Source organism: Anguilla rostrata, chromosome 13 (genome assembly GCF_018555375.3).
Source record: "Anguilla rostrata isolate EN2019 chromosome 13, ASM1855537v3, whole genome shotgun sequence".
NCBI lineage: Eukaryota > Metazoa > Chordata > Actinopteri > Anguilliformes > Anguillidae > Anguilla > Anguilla rostrata.
In genome coordinates, this window is record NC_057945.1 from 16,269,392 (window position 1) to 16,287,458 (window position 18,067).

Sequence of the window (18,067 nt, forward strand, 5' to 3'; positions counted from 1 at the left end):
TGACACTGCTAGGCTGGTTGCATGAAAGTGAGCACATTGTGTGTCTAAACTGTTTTGCAATGTTAACCATTAGGAACCTTAAACTCATAAAAATGTCCTGATTCTTTACAGTGCTTAAGGTGTAGTTTACCATCACTACTACAGATTAAATGTACAGATCTCTGGGGTCAAAGCTGAACTAAATGGCACATTGGCCACCCATTGTATGAATATGCATTTTTGTGAGCAACACCATCATTATTTTATTCGTTTAACTTTGTGTTGTCACTGGTATTCCACCACTGGAATTAAATGGTCCACATGCAAATAACCTCCTTATTCCAAAACACAGCCTAGACCAGTGGTTCTCAACCTCGGTCCTGGGGGGAATTATTTACCCTGTTAAGCCACATTATGTCAGAAATTGCTATGCATGGCATGAAGAATAAAATCCCATTGTGTTATTGTGTTGCTTTATTAGTTATTGCAAACAATCACTTAAAAAGAGTTGCATGCAGGGGTTGTGGGGTCCAAGCGTTTATGGACAGGGGGAGTTGCCTAGGGTTGGCGCCAGGACAGTGGGAATTAAATAAATAAATAAATAAACTTCTGTTGTGATGGGAGATGGCAAAATTTTTGGCGGTGAGTCATTTTGAGAATCCACAATGCACGCCATGCTAGATGTGCTCTCCAATTTTAAAAAGTGACACACTCAAAAGGCAGAGACATGCTCGCATGCCTGTAGGATTTGTGTTCTAATGGTTAGGGTTAGGGTTCTGGAATTGCAATTGTGGTTGGAATGACAACCAGCATAAACACTGGGCCCCCAGGACCAAGGTTGAGAACCACTGGCCTAGACCATGCAAAAATATTGGCAATGTCAGTTTATAATTACTTAGGCTAATTATTATAATTACTTACATCTTACATGTGAAGAGTTTGGTTCCAAAACAAGATATCCACCATTTTAAAAATTGTGACCTACTCTTAAATAATTGCTCACATAAAATCTAAACTTTTTGATACTTTTGGAAAGATATTACCTATCCTAGGTCGTCAAATTGTGTTTTTGCAGATTGAATCCTTTTGTTTTGGAGATATTGAGTAATGAACTTCAGACATGATTTTTTCCCCCCAAAATGGATATATCTCGTTTTGGAACCAAACTCTTCATGTCTATATATGTTTGTTCATAAGGAGATTTTAAAATAGGTGAACACAACCAAATATTCAAGCCATATGAATAAGCTATATGAGAGGGAATATGGAAAGTATGTGTTCACATTAAAAATGAAACCTTCTAGATATAATACAACATAACATAACATAATGGGGTTATGGACAAATTCAAGACAGCTCACAGGTCCTGTGAGTTTGTTTTATTGGGGAAAATGGTGCCCAGATATCCATTAAATCACTCAAACATCCATGTTTCCAGTGAACTTATTAGCAACAGTAACACAGTACACATGACTGAACAGCTTAATCATCAGCAGAAAACAAAGGGTAAAAATCAATTCAACGCTGATTTATTACATTTCATCTTGTATGTTCAACAGCTACTGGCTGTATAATTTAGTGCACACCGATATTAAATTCACAGTTTTGTGGTTCATAAACATGTGATTTCTGCTGTATCGACTGAGGGCTCCATAGTGCGTGGTGCTCCTGCAAGATCAATAACAAACAACAAATTCGTTTTGGGTGCTTTGACTGCGGTTAACTCACTTAATTTTCAATTGTACAATTTTGTTCGTATGTATTTTCATTGGTCTTTGTACAGTTTGATCATCTGAATAACCATACAGATTTAGCAAAAACATTCTCACATAAATATTGAATAGAGAAACGCAATACCTTAACACCATACATGTGGTAGCCCTGCTCACCCACAATGCACTTGGGAATGATGAGTGAGCACCTGAGAGATGAGAAACATGGCCACCAGCACTGAACCCATCTGGGTCCGTTAACACAGCTGACTTAACACTGCCACATTCATTTTTCACACAGAAAGCCTGCTGCACCTGCTTAAACTTTTCTAAGAATTTGTTTGGCCAGAAGCGACACTCTTTGGTAGCATCTTTACAATAAACAGATCTGTATACCATGACACTCTATATAACGCCACAGATTCATTAACCAACCAAATGGAACACATAGCCTAGTTTCTTTCCTCTTGAAGCTGAGGCATTTCAAAAAGGTCAAGGACAGTAATGGGCAATAATTAGCTTCCTGATCAAATGTACATACACATTTTTACTAAGAGGAATGTACCCTGAAACACAGAATTCTGGCATTAAACGTGTGAATGCTAAATGGGAATATATATATATATTATGAGGGGCCAAACAGGAAATATATAAATATAAAGCTGCTATCAATATAATTCCTGAATATATAAATATAAGCCCACATATATAAATGTAAGTCTGAATATATAAATATAAGCCTCAATATATAAATATAAATCTGAATATACACAAATATATAAATACAATTCCTGAATACATTCAGAGTTAAATTTATATATTAAGGAATTGTATTTATATATTCAGAATTACATTTATATATTTGGCAATTTAATTTATATATTCAGAATGGGAAGTGAATTTATATATTCAGAGTTACATTTATATATTCAGCTTTATATTTATATATTTCCTGTTTGGCCCCTCATAATATATATATAAACACACACAGCACACTTCTTCATGAATATTCGTAAGGTAGGAGAAGATGTGCAGAAGCCAACAATGTAGTTACTGTGGATAGCACACTGGAAAGGGTCAGCAAGACTTAACTCACCCAGTCATCTACAGCCAACAAGACTCCCATGACATTGCCACTCAGATAGTGTACCCAGCAATTTTCTCTTTGTGAGTATTCTCATTAAAAAGGCACCTAGACCTTTTCTGCTGATCATTGTCTGCAGTTTTATCTTGCAAGCACCATTCATCATGGGTTTGGCATGCACACTTTCATAGAGAAAGTCAATACCTAAAAAAATTATCTCCAAGTAAACTATTCAGCTGTCCAAGCACACACCATGTAAATGGCCACTAAAGGGCATATCTAGGCCTATATACCCACTGTAAGCACTCACAATTTTGCTTAATGAAATCAAGTTATGAATGAGTGTGCTAATTTTTATGAAACCGTTGTTCCAAGAGACTGACAAAGACCGACTGAAATCTGGATATGGTTTGCTTGAGTTCTGGCCTCCTGCAAATTCAAATCTAACAATCTCACAGTACTAGTTCACAATAAATAGAAAGACAAAACCATAAATATGACATCGGAACACTGTGAAAAGGCAAAGGCGCTTTAACTGTCACTCTCCCAAAAAGGCAGCATTCCATTTATTAAAACCTACATGTCCTGGAGGCCCTGGAGAGGAAGCAGGGGTGGGGAATCCACCTGGAGATGTGCGAGGGAGCAGCCCACTGTAATTACAAACACAGGCTTGGTTTGCTCACAAGTCCTGCCTTTGACACACTAGCAGTTTTGCCCACCTTAAGAAGCAAACTGCTTGCGCACATTTTACACATGAAGGCAATAGGCGGAGCTTCAAAGAACATCCCCGCTTCTAATCTCTCATTGTCACTATCCAATCAAAGCCTATTTCAGCAGGCGTTTCGCAAAGCCACGTCCTCCAAGCAAGTTCCATCCAACTGAAAGGAGAGAGAAAACATTCGAAGAACTTTATCCAAAACTTTTGCCAGAGCCAGCCTACCAAAAAACCAGAGGCCAGCCTCATCTGAACTTTAGGTAATCGGGCGTGGAGTAATTGAAGAGCAGGAAGTCCATCTTGTAGAGGTTGTACAGTTTCTTCTGATAGAAGGGGCTGATGTTGTGGAAGAACTGGGCCGCCATGTCGCCCGTAGTCCGCGCGCTCTTGGCCGAGGTGGGGAAGCGCACCTCGGCCTCGGCGCCGGCCAGCTGCAGCACGTAGCGCGAGTCCTGATCCAGCGTCTCGTACTTGCCCACCACGTCGTAGTGGATGAGGCAGGGGTGGCAGAGCGAGTGCACCCGCTCCCAGTGCTCGTTGAAGGGCTCCTCGCGCTGGGTGTGCGGGTCCACCAGGTAGTACACAAACTCCTCGAACGAGACGTCGTTGCCCCGGTCCAGGGCCTCGGGCCGTGGGTTGGGCCGGTGCTTGCGGATGATCTTGGTGCCGTAGCGCTTGTGGAAGGCCGTGTTGTAGCTGCGGGTGAACTTGTTGCGGTAGGCCGAGACCAGGCGCTCGAACGGCTCCCGCACGAAGACGAACTTCAGGTAGGTGCGCAGGCGGTGGTTGATCTCGGCCGTCGAGTACTCGGACAGCGTGCGCAGGTTGCCCGCCACGTGGGCCTCGTTGGCTGGGATCTTGAGGGGGTCGCGGTAGCGCCCGTCGCCCGTCAGCACCATCAGCACGCGCTTCCAGTTGGTGCAGGCCACCTTGGGCACATAGCAGTAGAGGAGCCTGTGTTGGTCGTCCACGATTAAGTGCTTGAGGTCCTCCGGTATCAGAACCCGCCTCTTCCTGGTGTAGGTGCGGCAGGCGTCCTCCAGAATCTGCCTCCGGCCCTGATGCGTCACCTGTGCGGCCGACGGGTCCAGCTGCAAGACAGACAAGAAAGAAGGAGCACTCTAGTGTGAGAAACAGAGTAAGCTAATTTAGAATGCACCACAAATGTCTTTTCCTTGACACACTTACAGCACTGTCAACAGGGAGAAGAGAACTGTGCGTGTTTTACACTTTGGCTACATGAAGGCAACAGTTGTTATTTTAAGGAACAGCCTGCTTTTAATCTCTGATTTGGAAGACAGGAAACAGGAAGTGAAAAAGAGGAGAGGGGAAAGAAAAGAGAAAAAAGGCATGAAAAAAACTTAATTATTAAAGCTGGCACCTATGGGAGACACCATCTCTCACCTGCTCTAATCTAACAAAAAAAATGTTAAATGGGATTACAGGGGAATTATGCCAGTTTCACCATTTATACCAAATGTCTATCTCCATGCAAGCTGCTCTGGAGAAGTGCATCAGCTAACTGCCTGACAGAAATAGCAAGAAAGGAAATTTAAAATATGAGTTATATTCTTCCATGTGCATACTGGCTCAGAGGTAGCAGGGAACGTGAGAAATAATGAGGAAAAGATGGGCACGGTCAAATTGGCCAGCATCCCAGAGGAGAACAAGTTGATTTTCTGCCACTACATCAGAGGCTGCCGGTCACATTTCCAGACCTAACCAAAAGCATGAGTCTGCATTCAGGACAATGGGCCAGCAGGATCACACACAAGCAAGTTTACACACAAGCATGTGCATACACATCATTCACGTAAGCGCAAATGCACAGAATGACCACAAAAAATTGCATGGATGTAGATGTATATTTTTTTCAAGGAAAACATTTAACCATAGCCCTGAGGCTACCTCAGAGATTATTTAGCATGTGTATTATTGAATTCATAATCTTGATTTTGTTTGTCATCAATTTTAAATGAGTAATCAGATGTTTTATAAAGTACCTATGGCTTCAATTACGTTTCAGGGCTCAAATTAAGGTTCAGCTAGGGTTAGGAAGTCTGAGGGTTGATGCAAGTTTACAGTTGTGTTTAGCAGCTTGAATAAAGGTTAGGACATGGGTTTGTTTTTGATTTTGGATGAGCCAAACATTTTGTAGCATGGGTACCAACTGTGTACTCATAGAATTATACACATACATATTCTCAAGCACACACAAACATGTTTACACACATTCAGACAGACACACAATCACACACTTGCACCCACACACTTTCAAACTTTCACATGTTTTACATTATCAGCATCCTTATGTACATCCTGAGTGCTGCTTGACTGCATAAACAACCACTGCAGCAGAAAACACAAAGAGCACACACAAATACAAGCACACACAAACTAAAGCTCATGCACGCACACAGACAACACACACCTGATGGGAACCATGTCACACATGCAGAGACTTAGCTGTGTGAAATGCTGTCAGCACTTCCACTGCGACTGAATAACACTTGAGTATGCTCTACTCACCACTGTATAAAGTTATTTTAATGTTCAGAACATTTACTTAGGTGAATGGTCAGTTTGTCAATTCCAGGCCAGTGTCCTGACTCACCGTCTGGTTATGCCTACGGCTTTCTGAGATAAAGAGGAGTCTGTACTGCAGGCCACAGACAAACTGAACAGATTGTGCGAAAACACAGCTAAATCATTCCTCAAGCACATCACCACTTTGGGCAAAAACAAAAAAAAACTTTAAGAAAATTTAAAAGGGAAAAAAAGGATTTCCTTTTTCAGTACACAATAAAGGAGAGGGTTACCAAACTTATGAAACAACCTTGCCAGGGCCACCAACATTGTGCTTAATTGGTATGGCCAACTGAACACTTTGCCTGGGTTTCATTTTTAAATGTGGTTACTGAACTTAATAAGGAATCTAAATTTCAAGTCAAAATGAGTAAAATTAATAACTGATATTTGGACAGCTAACTGCTGACCATTTTCAAAGAACAGTCTGGGGTGTACCTGGTAGGTGCAGAACAGAAGGTACCTAGCCCTGTTCCTGGAGGTCTACCATCTTGTAGTTTTACATTTAAACCCTAATTTGGCACACCTGATTCTACCAATTAGCAGCTCAACAGGATCTACCATAGACCAGGGCTGCCCAACCCTGTACCTGGAGATCTACAGAACAAATTCAGAGGATTAAAATGAATACATAAAAGGTTTAAATAATACCTGTAAAAAATAAGTCAGCTAACACACCTTTAAAATATAAATAATGTGAAATTATATATTGTTAAATGTACTGACATTAGCATATTCCACTTAAAGGGGCTGGGCAGCTCATCCCCTCAAAGGAACTTTTCTAGTGTGTGGCAGGGCCCCAGGCCCCGTCATCAGATACAGGCTGTGTCAGCGCCAACTGGGTTTTAGACGGCCGGGATGAAAGCACCTCATTCCGCACCAGTGACCCCTGCTGGCCAATCGCTGGAACGCAGGTATGCCTGTTAAGCTTCATATGAAGCATCATGGTCGCACCTGTCGGAGGCCAACTTGCAGACAGCAGTGTGATAAGGAGCAGCATTATATTGCTTGGGAGGAAGGGCATCTGCTTGTCTGCACTCTCTCAGAGTTGCAATGTGTTGTATGTACGATTAAGCATTCAAATTCGGGGGGGGGGAGTATTTCAGAAATCACTTCATTTGATCACACTGACACATGCAGTGTTTTCATAAGGAAACTGGCCTACAAGTGAGCTTTCCATCCGTAGCTTCCATTCGGATGGAAACAAAGTTCAGAGCCATGTAGAAAAAATAACTGAAAGAACCCCCCCAAAAATTGCAGTATTATGTGGACTTTACCCAACTCGTAAGTTCAACAGCTGCAGCTATTTTCTGTGCTTCAATGACACAGGGTTTCGTTTAGGGGGAATTATGAACAAACTGAGTAGATGAACATTTGAAAAAATCAAAACCACAACACAACTATCTAACAGTGCATAATGTGTTTGTGGTTGCTTTGCTGGTGCTGCCATATGTCATGTCATATGAGCTCCCAGACAAAATGCTCAATGAAAAAAAATGCTCGTATACAACTTGAATGTAATCGATAAGGAATTTTTAAAAAGCTGTTTAAATTACTGTTTCATAGAAACTTCCGGAAGGAAAGGCCTGCATGCCCACAACAGTAAAATGGTTGATACAGATAGGTGACACAAAATAACAATAGAAATGCATGATGTTTATCTCCAACATCTCGCTCACAGGAAATGAAACGTCTGTTTCAGCTCAGAATCCTCCATTTCAGCAGATTTTCCTCCCTCTGAGTCAAAGATCGTTTCAGACAGCTGTAGTGTTTGAGTAGTGTTTTTTTCCATGTAGTGTCATTGTTGTTCATTAGTCATTAGTCATGAGCTAGAAGGAGAAGGTAATGGCTTCTGACTAGTTCCCGTTTTAAAGAAAATTAATGTATGCACATGCACATAAGCACAGACGAGCTTAAACAAACAGCATACATCTGCAAACTCTTGATCACGTGGCTGGGGGACAGACTTGCAGCCGCTTAATAGCTGTGTCCGCCACTGGGAGGTGGTAGCAGAGTTGAGACGTGGTTTCAGTCTCTTGTTATTGGTTGCCTGTGGGTCAAAGGTCAGGCTACTCGGACTGCGAAACCCTTTACTTTAGTAACTCATTGACAACACATGGGATTCCTTAAGCACCGGCATGGGGGTGGCTGAGAAAGAAGGAGAGAGAGACAGAGGTGTCTGTGGCCAATGGGAGCACTGTGCCGCTGCTCCTGTCCTGGTTGTTGTTGTTGTGTTCATAACTCAGCATTTTGACAGACTGCTGAGATGGACCACCCACTATCCCTGCTACCCAACCCCTTCTGTCCCAGTGGAGCAAACAGATTAACATGAACTCCACTGAAAACCAGCTAACTCATGGCAGAACTCGTAAATTAAATGCAATTGAAACACCAAAAACTTAAAAGAAATCCATAAATATAGCCACACTGACTACACAGTGAATTGTGGATGTTTTCTTTTTGCCACATAACAGTTAATACTGCATACTTAGCCTACTACTCATTTTAGGGGGATTGATCTTGGACAAGTCAAGCATATTAAAAACAGCTACAGTAGTCTCTACCCAAAACAGTAGCAAGGATGGAAGTATTAAAGGAGTTTGAAAGAAAGGAGTTTTAATTTCTTCCCTTTTCTATGGTTTCCATTTTGGTTGAGAACCTGTGAATCATCCTAAACCAGCCATTTATCTTCCTTCCAGTCAGACATTAGCCTCCTTCTGCCAGAGCTTTGGTTCTTTATAAAATGCCTTTAACAGAATAAAAAGTTCCAGTCCCCAACAACTATTATTTCTGTGGCTTGCTTTAGACTATTAAAATGGTATACAGGCCATGATTCGCATAACTCATGTATTCCGCAGCTCTCTCCAGTTTTTTTTAAATAACTTTTTTACCTAACAGTTTTTAAGCTAATCTTTAAACAAAAAAAACTTCTCCTGTGCTTGTCTCATTTTTTAGTTTACATGTCAGGGCCTGATCACTAGAAAGAGAGAGCATTTTTATATAAAAGTACAGGAAGAAGTAATAACGTCTAAGTAAATAACACCTTTTTAAAATTCATGCTTCTGTCTCTTAAATAAAATTCCTTTGCAGTGAAAGTAGTCTTTGCTCTCTTAAATTATTCCACTGAAATATCACAGGACACAGGAGGCAGTTTCAGACTGTTTTCCTGAGAGGGAATGAAGGCTGTAATTGCGATAACAATGACTGCTGTCGCAGGAATAGTCCTATATCAGTTATTATTGATCAAGCTGTTTATAGCAGTGATGCCCTTTCCACTGACATTTACGGTTTATATCTGTAGCATTGGCTACTTTAGTCCTGAAATGTTGTTGCCATGTGTTCTGTTTTTCGAATGATCAGAAAAAATCAGCGCTTCGAAAGAGTTGAAATGGGGCTACTGGTTGTGCTAGTTCACCATGGGTCATGGACTGTTTGCTCAATATACAGGGAGGATCTGACGCTCTCCTGAATTTTAACTGCAGTGGAAAGATTACCGTGTGGCCTATATTGACAATCCATCAGGAACAAAATCAATGAGTTACAGGCAAATGGGCACTCATTCGCAAAAATTCAGGGATGCCCATGTCTTGGCATTCATTTCTTACGGAAGAGGACATGGACATGCCATTTTTGCTCAGTGGATTTGGTGCTTGACAAAGCCGCTAGTGTAACAGGTAAATGTTAGGGCGGGGGGGTTTGTCTATACATTACTCAAAGATGGTGCACTAACATCACCGTTGTCTGTGGCTGTACAACCGTTCTATCTGCCCTGGGAATTCTGACAGATTTTTTGACTGTTGTTTACAGCCACCCAACAGCAAACGCTAAAAGTGCCATTGGCATAACCGACAAGGTGACACAGAAACTGCAGTCTCTTTCTCCTGATGCCCCCAAAATGAATGGAACATTAAAATCCTAAGGTACCATTTAACAAAGTAACTGAAAACTGAAATGTTATGAAAACAGAAAGAAAGCAGAAGCAAAGCCCTGTTTGTTGTTCAGAGAGCAAGATGGAAGCAGTGTTGTTGCCATGGTGATGTAGCGGAGAGCGGATTGCAGCCTCACCTGGTCACCCTCATAGAGCGTCTGCAGTGGGCTTCTCCCAGACTTCCCCTGCCAGTCCGCCTGCCCACTACCCTGCTCCGCAGCTGGAAATACAAACACAAACCATGATGTCATCAATCAGGGACACACCAAGGACCACTGATCATTGCTCCCGCAGCTTAACACTCCTTTAATATAAACTGGAAGAGTGCCGAGTTTAACATGGGCCGTGGCTGTTTTCACTTCCTCGGTTGTACAGATTTAGATACTGCAGCTAATGCTACAATGAGGTGGAGATCACACCAGAGGCAATCCAAGTGAAGGTCAGTGGTTATAATTTTCTATAAATATGTATGGTGTATAAAAAAGTAGGATGTTTTGGGGCACAAGGGCTGCAAACATGGTGAAATAAGGCCAATACATATTTTTAAGCATGTGTGGGGTGGGTTTATGTTTGTGTGGCTCGTTTAGGTCACTGCAGCATTATCTCCTCCCAGCAAAACTTCAGATGCCCACAAGATGTCAATATTCAGACTTTTGGCTCTCCCCTGATCACCACTAGCTCCCTCCCACAGCAGCACTGTGTGTTCTGCAGGGTGTAAAACAGTCGCTCTGTGACAGGAGCGCATGTTTCAGCTGTGTGCTCTCAGAGTCTGCGTGGCAACTGCCGATTCCTAATTGGAGGGAAAAAAGGGGAAGAATTTGTTCTGTAAAAATACGAACGAAAACGTAACATGACCTAAACAGAAACATTTGGGTGAGTCAATGATTTGGCCCCCCTGTAAGATTTATTTCTTGCTTGTCTTTTGATTGTTCCCATCCTCCCTCACACAGTGCCGGTTCTGTGGGGTCCTTCTGAAGACACAGAGCCAGTGCCTCTGCTAGCAGGAAGCATGAGTCAGGGGCACCTGCTGTGAGACGCGATTGGTTTTGCGTATGTGCCAGCGTGGAGTACAGGAAAGAAGAGATAACTACAGGAATGGAAAGAGAAAAAGAGGGGCAGAAGGGACAGAACTACAAAGACAGAGAGAGAGAGAAAGAGAGCAAGAGAAAGAAAGAGAGAGCAAAAGTGAGAGCGAGAGAGAGTGAGAGAGAGAGAGAGAGAGCGAGAGAGAGTGAGAGCAAGCGAGAGAGAGAGCGAGAGAGAGAGAGAGAGAGAGAGAGAGAGAGAGTCAGCTGTGGGGGCAGAGAGTGGTACAGTCCTGATGGTCTCAGAGGAGCTGTGGTGTGCTACAGGCCCCTCTCCTTCCCTCCCCGCCCCCCCCAGCTCATACAGTACAGATACAGTACAGCAGTATGCAGCTAACACTGCATCATTATAACCACACAGGTACAGGAGGAAGCCTAGATGGAAAACGCGTCTCCAGCATCCACAGAGAAGCTCTGAGGCTCCGACTTTTAAAACTGTGTGTGTGTGTGTGAGAGAGAGAGAGAGAGAGAGAGAGAGAGAGAGAGAGAGAGAGAGAGAGAGAGAGAAAATATGAATTTTGAAGTGTTTCTATGTCTTCTAAGCAAAATAAAATTATATGTATAATTCAAATTAAAATAAATTAAAACAATGAAAATTAAGACACCGAGTATGGAAAGTACAATTATTCACATTAATAACAATGTGACTGAATCATCTTTAAGGAGCACATCAGTACTACAGCATATGAAAAAGCATGCGCCACATAAACCAAGCTCCGAGCCAAATTTCTTGTGTCTACTGCCATGATATGGTTTAACCATTAGTTTTCTTGGTGTGTTTGTGTTTAACATGCAAAAGGTCAAATTTGTCTTGTTGTGTAGGGAGACAGGAAACCTACATTTCTTGACAGAATTTCCTGTTTGTATTGGGAGGAGTATGTGTGGGAGATTCATGCTGCTTTTGGATCATGGCTGAGCTCTGCTGAAACATTGCCCAACAGTAGCCACAAGACAGCCTGGCTAAACAAAAAAAGAAGACTATCAAAGCACACGGTTTTGAATGTCTATGAATGTCTTGTTTCTTTAAATTGAAATGAATGGTTGTTGAATGGGCAAACCCAAAAGCTAAACAACTGAAAGATAAAAATGCCATAGCTATATAAAGCTATAATGCCTCTATATTATAGTAATGTCAAATTAAAGCAACCTTAACAGTAGACCCACTTGCCAGACCCATAACTTCACTGTCCAATGAGTCTGACCAGGTTGACGATCTGATGTAAGATAAGTTCATGCTAATACAGACAAGAACTGTAGGGCTCCAACTGAATGTGGCAATTCAGGACAAATGAACCAAAACAACTTGCATGAACTAATCAGATTCCAGGGAGACCAGTCTAAAATTGAAACTGTCTTTTTCTACACACTCTAAATAGAATCGGTAACAACTAGCCTACTGAAAACAGGAACCAAGTTCATTTTCTGTTCAGCTACAATGAAGAAACACTGGACACGTGGCCCTTGAAAATTTTGGAGGGGAAGTGAAATCAAAATGCATCATAAGTATATATAAATCAAGTGATCGTTTAGGTCACCTAATGACAACTGTTCCCTTGAATTTCTAAACATCAAAACAGCTGGTTACCCACCAAGAATTTCTTGAGGGGCATTCAATATTATAAATCTCCAGAGAGCCACCACTTTTTTAAGCACCACTTCTCTATGCCATGCTGTCTATGTGACTGTCTAAATACACTACATGGCCAAAGGTATGTGGACACCGGACATCCAATATCTCATCCAAAATTATGGGCATTATTATGGAGTTGGTCCACTCTTTGCTGCTATAACAACCTCCACTCCTCTGGGAAGGCTTTATACTGGAGGTTGGAGCATTAGCCTACTGCAGGAGTTTGCTTCCATTCAACCATAAGAACATTAGTGAGGTCAGGCAGTGATTGAGAGATTAGGCCTGGCTCACAGTTGGCATTCTAACCGAGCCCAAAGGTGTTGGATGGGGTAGAGGCAGGGCTCTGTGCAGGCCAGTCAAGTTCACCATTCTCAACAAAACCATTTCTATATGGACCTTGCTGTGTGCCTGGGGGCACCGTCATTCTGAAACAGGAAAGGGTCTTCCCCAAACTGTTGTGGAAGTACAGAATCATCTAGAATGTGACTGTATGCTGTAGCATTAAGACTTGCCTTCACTGGAACTAAGGGGCCCAGCCCAAACCACAAAAAACGGCTCCAGACCAAAGGGTGTCCAGACACTTTTGGTCATTTGGTAGAATTGCACATTTAGCTGCCTATGTCCCTGTTTCAGATGTAAGCTAGTTTCTTAGTCAAAAAAGTAACATGGTATCTGCTGTTTTTCTCAAAAATAAGCGAGCAACAGCTGTTTTTATACATTTATTCTTTCATTTTATTGACAGGCCATGCGTCTGCTTTTTTAATTTTTGAAATGTCGATGCACAAAATCTACAGCTGAGGGGTATGAAAGAGGTACACTACATTTCAATTTTCAATTTTATGTGGACACCTGAACATCACACCCATATGTACTTGCTGAACATCCAAAATGGCATTAATATAGAGTTTGACTCCCCTTTGCTGCTGAAACAGCCTCCACTCTTCTGAGAAGGAATTCCAGTAGATTTTGGAACACGGCTGCAGGGATTCGCTTCAATTCAGCCACAAGAGCATTAGTGAGGTTTACGCCACTCCAGCCGACCCTAGGCATTGCGCATGGTGATCTCAGGCTTGTGTACGGCTGCTTGGCCATGGAAACCCATTTCATGAATCTCTTGACAAACAATACTTGTGCTGACATTGTTTCCAGAGGTAATTTGAACCCCTGTAGTGAGTGCTGCGACCGAGGACAGATTATTATTATTATTATTATTTTAATGTGCTGCATGCTTCAGCACTCGGCGGTCCTGCTCTGTGAGCTTGTGTGGCCTACCGTTACACGGCTGAGCTGAAGTTGCTCCAACACGTTTCTACTTACTACGATAACAGCACAGTTGACTGAGGCAGCTCGAGCAGGGCAGAAATTTGACAAACTGACTTGTTGGAAAGGAGGCATTCTACGACAGTGCCACGTTGAAAGTCACTGAGCTCTTCAGTATGACCCATTCTACTGCCAATGTTTGTCAATAGAGATTGCATGGCTGTATGCTTGATTTTATGCACCTGTTAGCAATGGGTGTAGCTGAAATAGCCAAAACTACTAATTAGAAGGGGTGTCCACATACTTTTGGAAATGTAGTGCATTTCAAATTCTGGTAAAGCAACATTTCCCATAAAATACTAAGCCGTAACATTCTCTCGTGATACAAATGAATCCAAAAAGCTATGAACAGGCTGACTGTAAACACTTCTGGAGGAATAAATTATACAAGATAAAAGTCCCCTTGTTTCAAGAGTACTGGTCATGTAAAACCGCAGAGAAATTGTGTAATAATCAACTCCCTTTGGCCATGGATCTTCAGAAGTGTCACGTACTGGAATTTTCCACCCTCTGACAGAAACAGCAATTGAGCAAGACGTAGAAAACACCTTTAATTACATACTGGGAAGGGTAAATTGGTACGATATGAAGTTCCCGGTGCCCTTGGGCGGAATTGGCGCAAGTGACCGCATGACTGACCGCGCTCACCACCCACGCGTGCAGCTAGTAGGTGGCTAGTCGGGAGCACGCTGCCAACAGGGAGGGCATGACGATGCAGTGCCACCCCGACTGAACCCCATACTGCAAAAACCTTTACGCAGGAAGTTCTGCGTCTCATTACCTTACTTCCACCACGGGAACTGGTCAGGGAGCCAGTTTGACAACACAGCAGGAAATAGGGTTCAGTGAGGGTTTCAATAACTTCCTTTAAACAGCATCTCTTCCTGATGCACTGTCATGATTTACAAACATGAAATTGTGATGCACGCATCACCTGATGGCGTGGGATAAAATGATCATTAATGGGCTATGTGACAAGCGATCCTATTGGCCAGTGGGTTAGATGGGCATAGAGTGAATAGACAGAGGCCCAAGATTTAACTGGCGAGGAAAAAAGATGCGACAGCTCCAGTGTGGCGGATTTGAAATATCAAATCACACAGTTAAACCTGTATCGCATCCAAACATGCTCGCGCATTCTTAGGTAAACTAAACTGATTATATTCTAGACTCTGAAACATTAAAAAAGATGTGACATGAAAAAAGAGTCACGTTCATGTAACCATCACATGAATGTTTAAAACTATAAGGAGGAAGAGGAAGCATGCACCAAATTAAAAATTCACACAGTGGTAATGCTGGCCTGTTAATGAGTTTGCTGAAACACCGCACATAAAAACGCAGATGAGCGAACATTTTCAGCACACATTTTTTGGCTAAACTTGAAGACAAATGTTTCGTGAGAACTCTGTGGTTTTGATAAAAAGACAGAAGCTCAGTTACAAACAGTCCTAAGCCCGCAGCACTGCTACCAAGGACATTTCACCCCACTTTTCAACGAATACAATTTGACAGCCAGGATGGAAGATATTTTGGCTTATCACGATCACACCGATAAGAGTTCAAATTTAGCTTCTGCTGTCTGTGGTTACCTCATCCTGATACGCAGTCACATCTTGTGTTGAAAGACCCTTGCTCAAACTCAAACCTCTAACTGTTCTGTTAGAGGTTTGAGTTAACTGTTCTATTCTGCAATGCTTTGCCTGTGGAGAAGTAGATAGGGTCTTTGGCATTAAAAAAAGCTACAAAAAAAAATAAAATCACATCCACAATCACCAGTCATTGCCCTCCGGGTCAAAACCCGATCTGACTACAATTATACATACAAACAATTATACATTTGTTTTGAAAGCAAATATATCTGTTATATTGTAAACTCCGAAACCTGCTTTAATCTCCATCTGTGGAAAAAAATGCAAAACAGCGCGGTCACAGGATTAGACTCTGGGCACCTTTCAGTATAATGTTGGATTTGCACATTCATTATTGGCCCAATTGGGCCGGGAGCAACAAGCTCTTTCTGTAACGTTGAGGATAGCGCGTTAGTGCAGGAGATCCTCATACGTAAACACACAGTACACTTATTTTTTGCCATTAAAAATGTGACAAAACTGCTGACAGGTGTGACAGTCCACAGGACGGCCATCTCTTAAGCAAAATAAGAGTCCCCATTCGATCGCCACCATGCCGTTTTCTCATCTTGTCTCTTCTTTTATCTGAATAAAAATATATATATATATATTTTTTTTTAAATCAGAAAAAAATACTCTTCCCCTAAAAAAAGTGGCAAACACAAATTTAAGGCTCACACCCTGAATTTGTCAATGGAGGCTGTGTGTGCACAGAAAGATCCTACCAGCCCTGTGAATAAGAGGCAGCTGTACCAGCTGTAAAGTGCCAGTCCACCTTCATCCTGATGTGGTTGAATGCTGTGTTGGAAAGAACCAGGAGAGGGGGGTGGGGGGGGCTCCAGGAGGTGTGCTGCCCAGAGCAACTGGCATCAGCACTGGCCTGACAGAAGGGCACAGTGTGGGCACACACAAGTCAACAACCTATTTATCCACATCTATGCCCAGCTAGCAGTCCAGCCAGCCGAACAGGACGGCCAGTGTCTGCTGCCCGTTTCTCATATGAATACCAAAAATATTTGCCTCGCTAAAGAAAATTCGTTTCAAACCGGCTTTCATTCGCTGACCTTCCACATGTATTCCCTAACAGTTATTTTGGCCACACTTTATCTGTGGAACTGGCCATGTCATGAGGGACAAAAAATGAACAGTCTCATTCTCCCATTATTCACCTCCATTTCAGGACCGAATGCCTCCGGTATTTTTCCATTAACCGCCTAACTGAATTAAAGGGACCTCTCAATGTTTCAAAGTAATTGATAGCGGGTAATTTAAAAAGAAAAAAAGAAAAGAAATAAAAACGTCATAACATTACTGAGAAAACAGGAACACACCTACTTTCTAGACTATTTCCAGGGGTCACCTTATTGACTGGGCCCATTCGCTGCAGCGTGCAGACACAGGATGAGGTACAGCGGACTGCACGACGCAGTCACGTTGACCCGGGTCAACCGGGCTCCACCTTGCGCGAAATTCAAAGCTTACTGGCCGGGGCTTCGGGTTACCGCCGGAGATTGAGCCCTAATGGAAGACAGTCGCTCCCGACGCCAGGCTCGGGTTTCTGTCCGCGGTTCCTAGCGCTGCCAGGCCGCGTTTGCCTGGGGAGGTCAGATAGCGGCTTTAATCGCGCTAACTCGAGCCATACCATCCTCTCAGCACAAAAGAGTTGTGTGCGGGCGGCGCGATCGACGAGGCGCACGGCGCACACTGAGAGCACATGCTCGCTTTTATGAAAGTCATAAACGCTGAAGGGCTGAATCTGGACGCTTTTACTTCTTTTTTTAAACTTACGTAATAAGTGTGCGAATCCGACAAGGTAATCACATTTTCTCCAAACGTTCACGGTTTTACCTGAAAGCAGGCACGTCTCAAAACGATTATGAAGTGGTCAACACCAGCGTTAAGAACTGGGCTAAACCTTCACAATACCCCCGCAGGGGCGGGCTTTACGCCGCTTCTAGTCCGAGTTCCCAAATTTCATGACAGGCTCCAGTGCTCTCCATCTGCTTTTCCAAAATTCCAATACGTGACCCTCTGGCTCCCCCGGCCCCCCCAGAGCCCAGTCAATCACTCCGCTACAAAAGGCCTTCAGGGCCCCTCTCTGAGAGCGGCCTCCCTGGAGAGCGTTCCTCTGGCCCTTCAGCGCACTGCAAAACAAGCAGTCTCTCTCAAGGAGGAAAAGACAGGAGTCCGCCCGCTTTCTTTTCAACACGCTGGTACAATACCACATCTCTGACACTACATATAACCGCGAAAAATACGGAGAAAGCATTTAGTCATTCATTCAACCGTCTTACGATCAAAAAGCTGTAACTGTAATGAGGTCACACGCGCTGAGGGGCATTACCAGTGGTGAAACGGACGAAAGAAACAGCGAAAGAGTGCAGCGGAGAACGGTAA

General features: G+C 42.8%; 1 protein-coding gene across 1 annotated transcript in view; it reads right to left on the reverse strand.

Moving 5' to 3' along the window:
- Positions 1-1,325: 1,325 nt before the first annotated feature.
- LOC135237499 (carbohydrate sulfotransferase 11-like) overlaps positions 1,326-18,067 on the reverse strand; it is a 29,495-nt gene continuing 12,753 nt past the window's right edge. The window contains exons 2-3 of the mRNA XM_064304669.1: positions 10,142-10,224; positions 1,326-4,581 (exon numbers count right to left, since the gene is read on the reverse strand). Coding sequence (XP_064160739.1) covers positions 3,736-4,581; positions 10,142-10,224 — 929 coding nt within the window. The 3' untranslated portion in view covers positions 1,326-3,735. The remainder of the gene's footprint in view (positions 4,582-10,141; positions 10,225-18,067) is intronic.